This window comes from Anguilla rostrata, chromosome 2 (genome assembly GCF_018555375.3).
Source record: "Anguilla rostrata isolate EN2019 chromosome 2, ASM1855537v3, whole genome shotgun sequence".
Classification (NCBI taxonomy): domain Eukaryota; kingdom Metazoa; phylum Chordata; class Actinopteri; order Anguilliformes; family Anguillidae; genus Anguilla; species Anguilla rostrata.
In genome coordinates, this window is record NC_057934.1 from 27,958,598 (window position 1) to 27,973,650 (window position 15,053).

The following is a 15,053-nucleotide window of genomic DNA, read 5'->3' on the forward strand; positions in this document are numbered from 1 at the left end:
AACCTGATATCAAATCTCATCTTACACCTTCATAAGGGGCTCATTTAAATGCTTTCAATGGACAAAAAGTATTATATTCCTTTTTGGAGAGATTTTGGATTTGTTTCTGTACCCCTAGCTATTTTAGACCACTGTACTGACGGAAAGCTTGTAATTCCCACTTTAAAATGATGCAACACTGAGTTTCTTGAGTAAAAACTGTTTATTTGTAGTGAAATACGTGAATATGTTGTGATTTACAGCAATGCATAATTTAGAAACATTTTGGGTAGATTTGGAGACCCTGGGTACACTGCTTAGTTTTTGCTTCACAGATCTTTAGTAGTTCTACATATCCACCCTTAGATTTTACTTGGTCAAGAAGTTTTTGATCCATGTATAATTTAACCTGCTGTATATATGCAATCTCTCAGGATTTCATTGCGAACTAGAAAAGAGCAAATTCATTTTAGATTTTTTGTGCATTTGTGGCACTTTATTTCTTCCACAATTATGAATATAAAGTAGGCCTAATCTAAGCTAGTATTGTAAATGGTACAAATGTCTTGCTTCATTTAAGCCATTTTTCAAGTCTCTGTGGTGTTCACATCTGGAGTTATAAAGCTTTAAATAGGGTACCCCCTAAATGGGCAAGGATTGGCAAGATTTGGCATGTGCGTTAAGGGGTTAAACTGCAGTTAGGTTTTATGTGAAAATGGTCTCACAACGTGTTTGTTATCACAGATGGAAAGTTAGCAAACTACTTAATTATACTCAAAATATAGTCTAAGCTATAAACATAGTCAGGCTATAACTAGACTAGCTCACTCTCTATACAGTCATTCATGGACATCAAGATGACACTGCTGCAAGTAGAATATTATAACTGTTGGCTTGCGTGCTCTTACAAATTTCCTCTTTATCGAGTCAGACCGATGTGCATTCATTCAGAACAGTGATTTTGTAGGTGCTACTTCATAGCCATATATGGCATATGAAAAAATAACAAATAAGACCCAATAAATTAAAATTGAGTATTTAGCGATTGAATATTAGTTTTGTGGGCGTGAAACTGTTGCGAGTATCATATCCCATTCATCATTAACTTTATTATGATGGAAAAACATGGGTACTGATGTGTGTTGTTGCTAGGTGTGTGTGCATTTGCTACATGAGTGGTGCCGCTGGGCCAAGACGCATTCTGAAAATAGATTATTTTCCATGCTAGGAATCGATCTGGTATCAAGCACACAATCTATGAAATTATTGAAAATCACCATCCCTATTAATTAACATAATAAAACTACGATGGTTGGGTAGCGCAAGAAAATGGTAGTGTACCAGGTACAAAGCCGTTTTTGTCTGGTAATGCTGTGAATTTATTGCAGGCGTTGGTTATGTTTCATTTGATACTTTCATTTGATAGTCTAATTTTACCTGTTTGAAAGACAGGGCTCCAGACTAACTTATTTCGCCACCGTCCCAGGTGAAGCAAGAAGCTATTTTAACCAGAACTGAATGTGGACCATTCCCAAACTTAAAAAAATTTGGTGATGGTGAAATTAAAATGCATTAAAAAAATCTGCGAATGCTGCGAATCTGCACTTAATCCACATGTGAATCGTTTGATTAAAACTCTAAAATTGTGAATTACAAAGCAAAATCAAGGGGACAAAATGTCTTTGTACCACTCCCAAACATTACAGAGGGCAGTGTATGACAGCTGTAACTATAAATAAAATATGTAGTGAAAAGTACTATGGCAAAGGCAACCAATACTCCTAGCAATGAGGCTGTTTTTGTGCTTGCGTTACTGAACAGTCTATGGTAATTTGCAGAAGACTGCTGTGCTACTGTTAATTTTCTTGTTAGTAGGCCAAGGCTAATGCTGGTGAATCTTCACCATCAGATTTAGAAACAGCTGAGCATCACTGTTCAATAACAATGAAAAGATATAATCAGCCCACGATTCGGTACAATAGAAAATAGACTACAGGGGTTGAATACCTAAAATAAATGGTAAAATTAATAAGCAAGATAGTGTTCTAGCGTTTTTGAACAAACGGTAACCATAACAAGCGACCAGATTTCTTAAAACAAGCCCAAAATGACAAACCTTGAGTTTTCATTTTTTTCAAAGTAACTTCGGGGGAAAAAACCAGGCTAAGTAAAATGTCATGTATTACCGTACTCGGCGCAGTAGCCTAGCCTAGACTTATGTGCTGTAGCTATGCGCCATTCCACACATAGCATCCTATATCTAGTTTAGCCTGTGTTCAGCGAGTATTGCTGCACATCCTGCTACTGCTTCATACCATGCTTAGAGTTACTGTTTTCAAGTAATCACCCCTTGTCAATGTCACTTTGGGAATGTAGGAATGAGTATGAAAATATTACCGGTCTCTTAAACACTGTTATTAGCCACGTTTTCCTTTCTGCAACCAAAAATTAATTGCGTGATTTTATTGACGTCCCCAAGTTTTTTCTGCAGACTTGCTTTCTTAAGTGCGACATTTTGCAAGGAGTTAGTAATGATTGTTCTTCAAGGAATGTTAGCCGCAATGGGCAATGCTGTAGGAATTAAATTTGTTGACACAAAGTGGGTCCAAATCTAACACAGGGTAAAATGTAACACAGACTTTTTAGGCAGACGCATCAAGCTTTAACAACGTATTTCAGGTTAAACACTCAAAATTACCATCCCTTTAGCCGCGTTTCCACCACAGGAACTTTACCCCGGCTTTATTTTACCCCCCAAAAAGTTCCTGCTCGGGGGGTAGTACTTTCCAAAAGTACCGGAAACTTTGGGGTGGGGCGCAAGCGCTGAAAATTTCTGATTGGTCGACTACTTGCAGTGTTATTTGTTTTATTTCAACCGCCATGTTTAAAAAGTCTGCAGCCGCAAACCGATTTTCTTTCAGTAAGTAGCCTAGTTTTGTTTATAGCCTGCCAACGTCTTGGAATTATAACGTGTGCTCTTCTGTTCTTTTCTTGCTTCAGTATTCGTTTTATAAAATGCTAAGCATTCGTGCTGGGACAGCATATTACGTACCAAAACATTCAAACGGATTAATTCGGTTGCTGAATATTTTCTTCCGGATTTTCTTTGTTAGCCCGTTGTAATTGACTCAAAACGTTTGATACAGTTGTGTGAGGTATGCGGTAGTTCTGCGTAATTCACATTGGTGATACAGTAAAAGCAAACTGGAAATCACCTTCCGCACTTTTTGTCAGGGTAAAATAAAAGGTAATTCTAGTAATCGTCCCTTTAGCTTTTTCAGACTGCCGTAATTTTACTCTGCCATTCTTCAATTCCACAAAAAGACCAGGAAGACTATGGACTAATTTATGGTGCATGGTTCGCATCTGGAGGGCACACTTCGCTGCTCGGCTAGCAGTAACTTCGAAGGAAAGCAAACGGTGGCTGTACCACTACTAATTTACATTTTCACGCAAGTCCGAGTTTTCGTTCTATTCTTGTCATTTTGCGATTAGCCTATATGGAATTGACGATGAGAAAGTAATCAAACAGCAAATAGTTTACAACGTGTGCATGTTTTCTGCTGTTGTTGCCAGTTATACTGGAAATGTGAATGCATTCTGTCGCCTCAGATGTCAAGACATGAAAGTGAATGTTCGCATAAAAACATAATGAATGTGTTTGAGAGGATATATAAAACAGTTACAATCTGACTATTGGCCATTTATATCCTATTTGTTGCATAACAACGGTCCAAGTTCAACTACCAACGACAGTTTTGCTTGACAACGGTAAAATATGCCCAAACGGCTGCAGAAGAATATTTCAATTCCATGTGATTAAATCGATAAAAATCAATAAATACAAAAGTAACCATATATAGTCATTGTTGGCCACCCCGTTGTATATAAGTGGAATAAACCCCTCCGGGCTGTCCCGGTTATTAGAAAATAATGTAGGCTACTTCGGTGGTAGTATGGGGTTACAGAAGAAATCAAATGACAGATGGACCGACGACAACGTCGCTTTTTCATACGTCAGTGGGCTAATTTGCCTAATCTTCGCGGGACTTTAGACCGCGGTGGAAACGCAGACAACCATGGGCTGAAGGAACCTTTTAGTTCCTTGAAAAGTAGTTCCTGGGACTAAAAGTTCCGGGTACTTTTGGTGGAAACGCGGCTTTTGTCTACCATGAAAGTGGGCAGAGTTTAATAAATATTTTGGGAGATATTGCCAAAAGGCTTTTTTGACTATATGCAAGACATTTTTTTTCCAGCTACCATATTGTGTGTGTATGTCAAGGAATCCAAATGTATGTAATTGTAAACAGTCTTTTCGTGACTAACAGATCACATTGTATTGATATAGCATGCTAGCTTGTTTTCTAGCCAAGTACAGACACCCTGCAGGGCTAAACCGAACGGGGTTGTTAGCCTGTTGTCAGCAGACTATTAATTAAACAATTGATTGGATTTGTTCAGCTTAGACCGGATCTTTGTACATATATTTAACTCAATGGCAACTTAGGCTATGTGACATAGACTGATGCAGCTGTTTGGATTCAAACAGACATTAGAACAATGGAACAATGCAGTCTTGGGACAGATTTTCACCGATATAGGTTGGCTGCAAAAAACATATAAATGTAATAAAAAAATTAATTAAAGACTGTTTGTATCATATAACATTTAATTGTATTGAATCGCCTTATTTTGTATTAACTTTTAAAGCTATTACAGTTAGGTGTACCCTGCCCCACGTTAGTTTTTATGCCAACCTTGGGGTTAAGTGTAACATTTCACTCTTGGTACTATTGGTCAAATTGTTAGTGAATGGTACGTCCCAGAAATTTAATTGTGGTGTGTAATCACAGCCAAGTGATGTAGGTTGTTTGTATTAAAAAAGATTAATCTGTAATATTTTCAGAATGAAACCAAATACAAACACCGTGTCAACCAGTGTCAACTAGTCAGTGAGAGGGGTGGGGACTCAATTGGCTCAATCTGAGTAATGTCACAAACGCGAGAAAAAAAAACAACTTTTTTTTCCTTTTGTCTTGAAGGCGTACTGAGGATGTTTTCGTCCAAAACACATTTTTTATTGTCCCCAGGACATAGGGACACCATTAGTCTTGTACCCTGGTTAAAGGTATGTATGTACATACAAAGATTTAGACGGGACGCAAAAGTACCTACTTGGAGGTCAGATTCGCGAGAATTTTCATTTTCTTTAGGTTCATTTTCTTTTTCTTCCTCTTCCTCTTCCTCTTCCAGGATATCAGCAGAATTAATTTCGCTCTCTGCCTGTTGACATAAAAACACATGGTTATAGTTTTCCTCTAAATGGAGCATGGGAAAATGCATGTGGCTGACATCATAGACTGATATAGATTACCAATCTAGAAATTCCTAGCTAAACCACACAACATCATTACCATACATTATGAAGATACTTGAATAAAAAAGAATTTACACATTCTGCCGGTGTACACAATCTTGACTGGTAGATAGGGAGCACTGCTACTTTGGTGTGTCAGAGCACTGAATACAAACCAATCGTTTAAACATTACAGGTCCCTTTTCTCAATTATATAGACTATTATTTGACAAAATGTCTCAAATCCCATAATCACTTAAAATTGTGAGTGGTACTTGGAAATAAATTCAACTCTCCAGAAAGAAAATATAAATTTTAGTAGGCCTACTAATTTGGGAAATTGGTGCCTAACAACCACTGTTAGACATTTTCTGCTAAAGTGGTCTAAAATATCTAGGGGTCCAAACATATCCAAAATCTCTCCAAAAATGAATAAAATGCTTTCTCTCCGTTATAAAGCATATAAATGAGCCCCTTATGAAGGTTTAAGATGAAACATTGATATCAGACAAAAAAAAAAGGAAAGACATTGTCACACAATGCGTTACAGTACCTAAATGTGTGGTAATTAGGCTAACTCTTGCATGTTTTTCTGTATTCTGCGGTATGTAATGTTTTCTTGTATGGGGATGGGACGACATTGAAACAATATTCAATCATCCACCTCGTTTTGGTGATGTTCCAGCTTTCACGTCATATTCGGTGCATGAAACACAAACAATACTGAGCTACCAACTGCTGAGCTACTTATGTTACAGTGTAATATCCTCATTATAAAATACCACCAACCTATTTAAAGACACTCAGTTTCAAACATAACGTATATAACCGAAATATTTTCAGCATAGCGATGATGAAATCTTCTGTGTTCAGTAGATAGAGACAGAGACAGTAAATCAATAATGCAGTTCTCACCACTTCCGTCATTTTGTCACCGGCAGTGTCTTTTACTGTTACCAAAGGGTCATTTGTATGCGTAAAACCAATGGTAAGGTTGTATATTTATTCAATATTTAGTCCCAGATATTGACTGTAGAATGACATGGTATTATTTTTGAAAACTTTGTCTTGTTTATTTCGTTATTCAGTGAGCAGCATTTCAATTACTGTATTGGCATATCTCAGGGCTATTGTTGGGTTTATCTTGTTGCTACAATGGAATACAATTCTTGTGTGGTGAAAGAATTTTTTATGGAAGCCCATAGACATTATGTCATAGGTGGGGGGTGTAGTTGCAGATGAAACTGTAGGGAGGGGGTGAACGACCAGAGCGACAATGGTGGCGCTGCGAAACTCCGTATTCGGCATAGTTGTCGTGTATCGTCTACTAATGAAACTAAAACAAAGAGTTCTGTTTTCAACTCATACGTTGGTTGCAGGAACAATGAATGTCTGAGTTGAACAATCTAGGCACGCTGGTGTGCCGACCACTAGGGGGTTTGCACCAAGTGGTTAAAGAATATAATGTTAAATATGAAAAATGTCAAAAATCCATTGTAACAGAATTTTCCAAAAAACATATTAAACTGTAAGGATTATATGTCAGTAAAGGGTAAAAATGACTGAGGCTGGGCAGATGTTAGCATGACAGTACATAGTGCTTTAATTTTTTAAAAAGCAAGTAAATATAATTAAATTAGATTATACTACTTCACCACACAGTTATACTATTCGATCAAATGTCAGCATATGGGTTAGTATGCATACACTGTGAGTTCCATAATGTTTGGGACAAATACTTTTTTTTCTTGATTTTGCTCTTTAATTAAATGGGAATTGCTTGATTACTAATCCAAAATTGTGGAGTAAAGTGCAAATTCTCAGTTTTTATTTAAGGGTATTTTATACCCTTCGGTTTGACCATGTAGAAATTATAGCACTTTTTATAAATAGCCTCCCATTTCAGGGTGCTGTAATGTTTGGGATATATTAATATTATATAAATGAAAGTAGTCATGTTAAGTACCGTGTCACTTGTGCTGATTTGATGCTTCTGTACACTTCAGAATTAATTCTGCTGCTGCTATCAATAGTTACATCTTCAATGAAGACAAGTTTTTGGTAATTGTATTTGTCCTAATACTGTAGCTTATTCGTCTGCCTAGTTGGCTTTGCAGAGGTTAGGTCTGAATAGTGTTCACTGTGTGAACTAAACTGTGTTCTTAGCTAGAAATAGCTGTACAAAATAAGTATTGTACCTTACTGAACCTGTGTTTAGCAGTTGTCTATGACCATGCAATGCACTTTTTGTACGTCGCTTTGGATAAAAGCATCTGCCAAATAAAAATAAATGTAAAATGTAAGTGAGACAGCATCTGTGGCAGCCATACACGCCCAAATAATAACACTCCCACTACACTATGTTTCACAGTTGACGAGGCGTGCTTTGGATCTTGGGCGGTTTCTTTTGGCCTCCACACTTTGCTCACATATGAAAAATTCTGCTATTTCTATATAGTGAAACCAAAATGTATAAAAATACGGTGCTCTTAAATAAAATCTTTTTTTTGTTATTTATATAAACAATTTTATTCATCATTATTCATGCCTGATCTTAAAGAAGAAATCCCATACAAAGCAGCATATGTAAATATATATTTATCCATAGGCAATGATAGGATGCTTTCTGGCCAAAAACATGTTGATGGAGTGTAAAAAAGGAATTAACAGTTTTAAGGTTCTAATGAGAGGTTAAAGTGATTTGATTTACAGGAAAAATGTTCAGACATATAGAATTTGTAAATGGCATCTCAACCGTAAGGTAGAGGTCTGTAATTTGTAAGACAAATGTGAAGTTATAAAAAAAAACTGCTAGACATTGTTATTTGGCATTCTATTAACAGGAATTTGTTCAAATACTTTTTTTAATCAACTATTTCAATGAGCTACACACCTGAGTAGCTGAAAAGTCTGTATGAAAGGTCAGTTTGAAATAATGAGTGTGTTAATAACGGATTTCTATGTTGATCTGAATTAAATGTGCTATGAAATTATATATAAACAAACATCAACAAATTAATGTGTTGGACAAATAAGATCCTTGTTAACAAAATGATTATGTTCCAATCAGCAGCTGTTTCAACCCCAGCTGATGGGTAACTGTAAAAAAATTGATCTAGTTAACTGAAACATAGACAGCTAGCTAATGTTACATAATGATACAGATTTCTTCTTACCGTGAAGCAGTGTTTTCCATACAATTAATTAATTTTGATGACACAAACGCAGTCTAAAGTTATCCAACTAGCTAGCTCATGTTGACGTTTGGCTAATTATCAACTGTTTACTATGGAACTGTAAAACATTTTTGTAACTTTATGGAGAATTTATTTAAATGAGTCTAATTTAGCTATCAAATTTACAGTGACATCATAAAGTCATGAATGGGGCAAGCTAGTAGCTCTCTAACATTTGGTGGTCGGCTGTGGAAATTTTTTTTAATGAGCTGCTACTAACTGTCATATATCCAGCCGCATTAAGAAGTAACAGTTAAAGATTAAACACTTAATCACAGCCAACATGTAGGCTAGTGTACCTACTGCCTTCATGAAGAGTAACTAGCTTAGCTGAGTTACATTTTTTAAGTAGCTTCCCCAACACGGTGTCTTAGCTACTAGATGTGGTTAAGAGGCTACTTTCTAATGTGCGTTTCTTATAGGACTACACAATAAAATGTCCAGTGTTAATTCAACTAGAGTACAGTGGTTAACATACAACACGCCGCGCACCACTAACTCCTCGACAGACTCTGTCATCCTCGATCCACTGCACTGGTGTAGGCTATGTAGAGCAGAGCAGGGAGGACAGTGTCTGAACACAAACATAATTAGAAGGACAGTTGTGCAACCGTGTCTGTGCCAGGTAACAAAATAATTGACGTTTTTCAAAATCTGTAAAATTTGGCTATTGTTATGCATCGTTTCTAGCATTTAGTTCACCCAGCTAACATTTAGCCTACTTTTCACTTTTGACAGAGATGAGTATAGGAAAATTCTTCATTAAAACAAGAAGGCTAGAAGAGAAGGAGGGAGAAAGTGTACCACAGATAGGTTGCCATAACATTACTGCTATAGTAACAGTTACAGTTAAACTTACTTTAATTGAAATTGATGAAAATCATTGTGTTTAGAAATGAGAGCATTTTGGATATCAGGCACTAAATTTCTTTAAATCCTACAACTTATGTTTCGAATTTGTTTGTGATTATACTATTCTCAAAAACATTCTGATAGCATAAAGGGTTGTCTGTAACTGAGACCATTACAGTAAAATTGTGAAAAAAAAGTGCCCAAGCACAAAATATGAATTCAGTTTGTGCAGCAAAATTTCGTAACCTCTTAATAGTTACAATACATGCTTTTATCTTCTAGCCCACCTCCCCTTCCCTTAAGTGCCTTTTGTCGCTTGCCAGGCCGCCATTGTAAATGGGTCAATGATGTTACGCTAATTTTTTTGTGTCCATATGGTTTAGTTAAATTAAAAAGAGTTAAAATGTGAAAATAAACATACAAATTACTTGCATACATTCTTTTTTTGAGGACCTAGTCAAAAGTTTCTGGTTTTAATCAATTTTGAGAGAATACTTGGGGGATGATGGCAAAAATGTCAATGTGGTGTAACCATAAAAACTTTGTACCAAATAATCAAACTTGCTTAAAAAAGGTGAAATTCTCAATAAAACACCCTATCAAATAGTCTGTCATAATCTTACATTAGAGCCATTTAATAGTAAATAAAATAAATGGAACACCATTGTTCTGAATATTATAATTAATTTGGGGAATCATGTCAGTCAAGTCAACGTCCTGAACTGTCCAGGTGGTGTAACCACCATTCAAGGAGCCATTTTGTTAATATTGTGCAAGAAGCCCATGTGACAGTAAATGATATCACAGAGAAGGATCCCTGATTACCCTCTGCTGCATGCCAAGTTTAGTAACTCTCTTTAAGATAATTTGACATTTTTAGGGTATGTCAAATGGTATGACCCCAGGAAAACATTGATCATTCATCATAATTATAAAAATGAGTATTCACATTAAAAATTATGTTTGAAATATTCACACCAGGGTCATGTGCTTCCATAGGTGTCCATGATAATGCCTGTCAAATTTGATTTTAAATTGAAATGTCAAATGGTGTAACCGGTCACACCATTTGACACCATTTGACTCCTATTACAAGCCAACTGTTAGAGGCCAATTTTGTCAAATATATATATAATACAGTTTATGATGCTGATTATAGATGAAATATAAACAATTTCTTCAACAAACAGTGGCCTTTGACTGTATAAGCAACATGGTCATGTGGTGTAACTGGATTGTGTCAATTGGCATAACCAGTATTTTTCATAAAAATATGATAATATACAGGAATAAAATGTAATCCTCTATTGCAGTGTAATGACGTTATTTTTTTTTTTTTACAATTTTTACAAAATTTGTCAAAGATTATTTAGAAAACGGGCGTTTTCAGCATACGTACGGCTCAACATTGCAAAAACGCATAAAATTTAAATTTAGAGATAATCCTAATAAAATCTATTTTCATGTGATATTTTAAAATGAAGTAATTAGTTTTATATGAGTACACTTACATACACTCTAGGTGGATAAAATATTTTATATTTCTCATTCTCTTCTGGTTACACCACTTGACATTTTCAGGTGCATTCAGTCTTACTTTTTGTAAAAAAAAAAATGGTGCAAATAGAGCTTGTAAGTGAAAACGTCACCAAGCCACTCCCCTCGTTTTCCCGCAAATTTGTCAATGGGAAAATGAATGGGGAAATTTCAATAAGCGATATTTTTAGGTACAAGTCGGGAACCACTTAGCTATTGGTATGCGGTACTCATGACATATATGACTCATGAAATATAATATCAGCAGCACGATTGACCCATGACAAGTACAAGGTACAACGTTGTGTAGCCTACGTTTAGTACGCTTAGGAACTACACATACCGGTACCGCGCTTCCGACGCACGCATATCGTCACGACTCAGATGGAACATGCTTGCGCCCTTCTACTTCTAGTGTCACTTCGATATCGTATTTCAATTTCAAATTACTGGAAATAACAGATTTGTTACTATAAAGTTATATTGTGTATTTCACATCATAATTGTACAGTCGTGATGACAACAGGATTTCCTTTCAGGGATCTATAACCTAACTAACTTAAGACGTAATTTCAAATGGAATATAAGGTCCTATATATTTTTATCACAACACAACAATAATATAGCTAGTCAGCATGGTTTTCGATAAATTACCAACAATATGTTTACTACTTACTATGTTTTAATAAAACTATTTATTAGAAATAGTCTGTGTTACACCCCTATACGGTCTATGGTTATACCGAAGCCTTGCGAAACGAAGTTTCTTTACATCGTGTAGGCTACTGTACAGCATATGGTTTGTAATGACAAATAAACCTGACTTTGACAGCTAGCTAGCTACCTGCTGATCCAGCCCTTCTTAACGTTAACGTTAGCTAACCGAAACTTCATAAACTATATATTTCATGCTGGCGCTGACAGACCCGCTAATCTACCCTGGTTGTATATGACCTGCTCTACATGGTTGGATTTGGAATGATTTTCTCCCTTCTTAACATTATTGTCCTGACCACTGAAAAAATGCATTAAGCTAACCAGTGACACCGCATTCGTCGTGAGTATAGCTAGCTAGCCACCGGCGTTGGGTGCAGTTGGCCTTAGCTGCTGGTCCAGAGTCAGTTATTTTCTTCTCCTACTAATGGTTAAAGTTAGGACCTGGGAAGGGAAATCTGATCCCAGACCAGCAGTTAGGGGCAGCCTAGGCACCGCACTAGGCGGGTAGACTTACAAGCACACGTAGTTGTGACATGTATCCGTGCGACTTTGATTTAGTGTAGTTCAGGACCACCAGCACATCGTAAATCGACAAATCCGTTTTTTCCCCTCCAGAGATTGAAATAAATATAACCAAGCACATGCTACGGTAGAGAATGACGGTCCCAAAAAAACATGAGAAATATTTTATTTTTAATCGCTATAGATATTTTACAATCAATGATTTTTAAAAAGTCAATAGGATTTTAACATTGGGCTGTGACGACACGAACCAGACGAGGCAATTTGATTTACAAGCTCAATGTCCTTTCAAATGACATGAAACCAATATACAAAATGTACATTTTAACAAACCTGATGCATGTTTTTAAAACATTTGAAAAAATTTGAAGTTTTTCAAAGATTTTTGAATTTCTCATCTTGCCAACCCTTATTTGTCACTGACCCAAATTTGTTCTTAATGACTTAATGCCTGATGAAATGAAAAAAAATTAATAAACAGTACAAACAAACCTCCCCCTTACACGGAGTCAGCTGCAAGAAATAAATTCTCTATTTTGAGTTAATGAAACTGAGTGCACAGGCAAAGATATTATTATACAGAAATTAATGAAAGTGCATAATAGGACAGCACCTTATTTCTGAATTCCCCTCCTCAGTCAATGAGAATTTGTTTAGGAGCCCTAATATTATATATTTTTTTAATTCCACCATGCATTATCCCACATCCTGAGTTTGCTTACAGCTCTGACCACTTTGTTTTGTAGTCGTCGATCGTGAAGCATATGTACATATTGCCTCTTGGAGTTTCCGTCAGTTTCCCCACAAGATCCAGTATAAACTGTTCAGATACCTCGGCAGTACCAAAACATTTAGGACCGGACAATTAAATATTGGTAACTTTATTTACGAAGGGGCATAAACTGAAGCTTACTTGAACTGAGATGTATTTTTTGTGTTCTTTGATGGTCTTCTCCTGGCACTGAAGGGGAATAAGGTGCTGCATTTACAGTGGTTTGTCATAACATCTTTGCCTGTGCAGTAAGTTTCATTAACCCTAAAACATGGCCGAGAATCACTTCAGTTTTCTTATGCACGGATCAGCCCCAGAACTTTTCACATGACATTGACGAGTTTTTATCTAAAAAAAAATATTCAGATAGATTTACTTCGTAGTCAAATCTGTCCATAATGTAAATAAGTCAAGCATTCTACATGGTAAGAAGAAATTTTACGACAGCGTAGCAAGTAATTTTATAGCCTTGACTAAAATAACCAGATGGTCAACGTCAGAAAACGAGTAAAGTTCAGGGTGTATTTTAGAAGGCGAATCTAACACCAGTCTAAATACGCCCACAGCCAGTAGTCTAAATAAATAGTCTAATATAAGCATTTTGTTTCGGTGTATTTTCGTCCGTCACGGCTACAGTACCCAACTGTTTGGGTTCTGTCCTACACAGGGAGTTAAATTTCCTTAGCCAGGGCAAAAAATCCATTACAGGTGCAACAGCTAACTAGCTAACTAGCACTTCATAACTAGCGCACTGGTTAGTATCGTCGTCTTTTTACACGCCTCTTTACTAGCCTGCAAACACAGATATAAAATATGTTTATAGACTATGGTCAGCAAATGTCAGCACTTAAAACTATACAAGGAGCTAGCGCGTTGTGCACAGCATTTCAATTTACAGGCCGCGGGAACTCACCAGCAAACCTTACCATTAATAGTAGTCTTAATATAGCTTGCTAAATATGACTTGGACTAGTCAGTTATTATAAAGTCACTTTAACCTAACTACCTACCTAGCAAGCTAGCTGTGTGCTCGCTACTTAGCTGCATCGAAGCCAAATGTGGCGATCGCTACCGAGGTAAGCACGTCATGATTCAACCAGTTGACATGTCATCACAGAAATTCATGAACTGAAATGTGACCAAGGTTACAGTTAACGTATATAATTACCATAGTAGATTATCCGAGAAGTCCTCTATTGTGTCACCAGATGAATTTAGTACAGTTCGCGGTCAGAAAAACGCACAACACAACGGGAAAAATTACGAGCTCGCCAAACTGCAGCCATTTCTACCAGTTATTATGCTAACTCGTCCCACAAAAGCTACAATGCAGGTTTTACTGCAGAGTGAAAGGGCAAAGGTCCTGCATAAAACTACGGCTCGTCGAAGAAGACATATCGTACTTCTTCTTTCTTTTTCTTCTTCTTTTTCTTTCTTCTTCTTCTTCTTGTTTTATTTTTTTCTTTTTCTTCTTTTCCATTCAGTTCACCATCGAAATATATAAGAACTGGAGACAGCTTCCGTTTATCGGTTCCATGGATTCCTATGGGAGCTGCTCAAAGGCGCATGAAGCCAATTCTTAAACGCAGCCATGTTTGACTATGGGCAGTTGACACCAGAGTGTGCGCGCTGGGTACCTTAAGGTGAAGGATCACGGTAAACGGAGAAAAATGACGTTAACCCGTATGGAGGACTAAATGTGCCAAAATTAAATTAATAATTACATAAATAAATGTGGAATTCAATAAATAAATAAATAGATAATTAAATAAATAGGCCTAAATAAATACTTAAATAATTCCCACCTCATGGCTATTTAATTATCTCATGTTGTATTTCCGATGGCTTTTTTCATTTCATAATGACACTTTTCCGAATGGCCTTTTTATTTCCGAACTCCCTTTTCATTATATAATGACACTTTTCAAAATGGCAAGACCTTCTAAATCCGTAAATGACATCCCTATGGTTTGTAGCTATTCCTAGCCAGCGTGACTCTGATCTCAATCAATAATGCACCGTTGTGAAAAGCGATTGCGGACTGGAACAGCTAGCTAATATGATTCACTTGGTCTGCTTGCGT

At 36.5% G+C, this 15,053-nt stretch overlaps 1 protein-coding gene across 2 annotated transcripts in view; it reads right to left on the reverse strand.

Moving 5' to 3' along the window:
- Positions 1-14,566, reverse strand: part of fbxo9 (F-box protein 9) — a 36,483-nt gene extending 21,917 nt beyond the window's left edge. Inside the window, exons 1-2 of one of the 2 annotated variants that reach the window (XM_064324493.1) lie at positions 14,139-14,566; positions 5,155-5,262 (exon numbers count right to left, since the gene is read on the reverse strand). In XM_064324493.1, coding sequence (XP_064180563.1) covers positions 5,155-5,262; positions 14,139-14,141 — 111 coding nt within the window. In that variant the 5' untranslated portion in view covers positions 14,142-14,566. The remainder of the gene's footprint in view (positions 1-5,154; positions 5,263-14,138) is intronic. The other variant, XM_064324492.1, reaches the window with a different exon arrangement.
- Between the last annotated feature and the right edge of the window lie 487 nt (positions 14,567-15,053).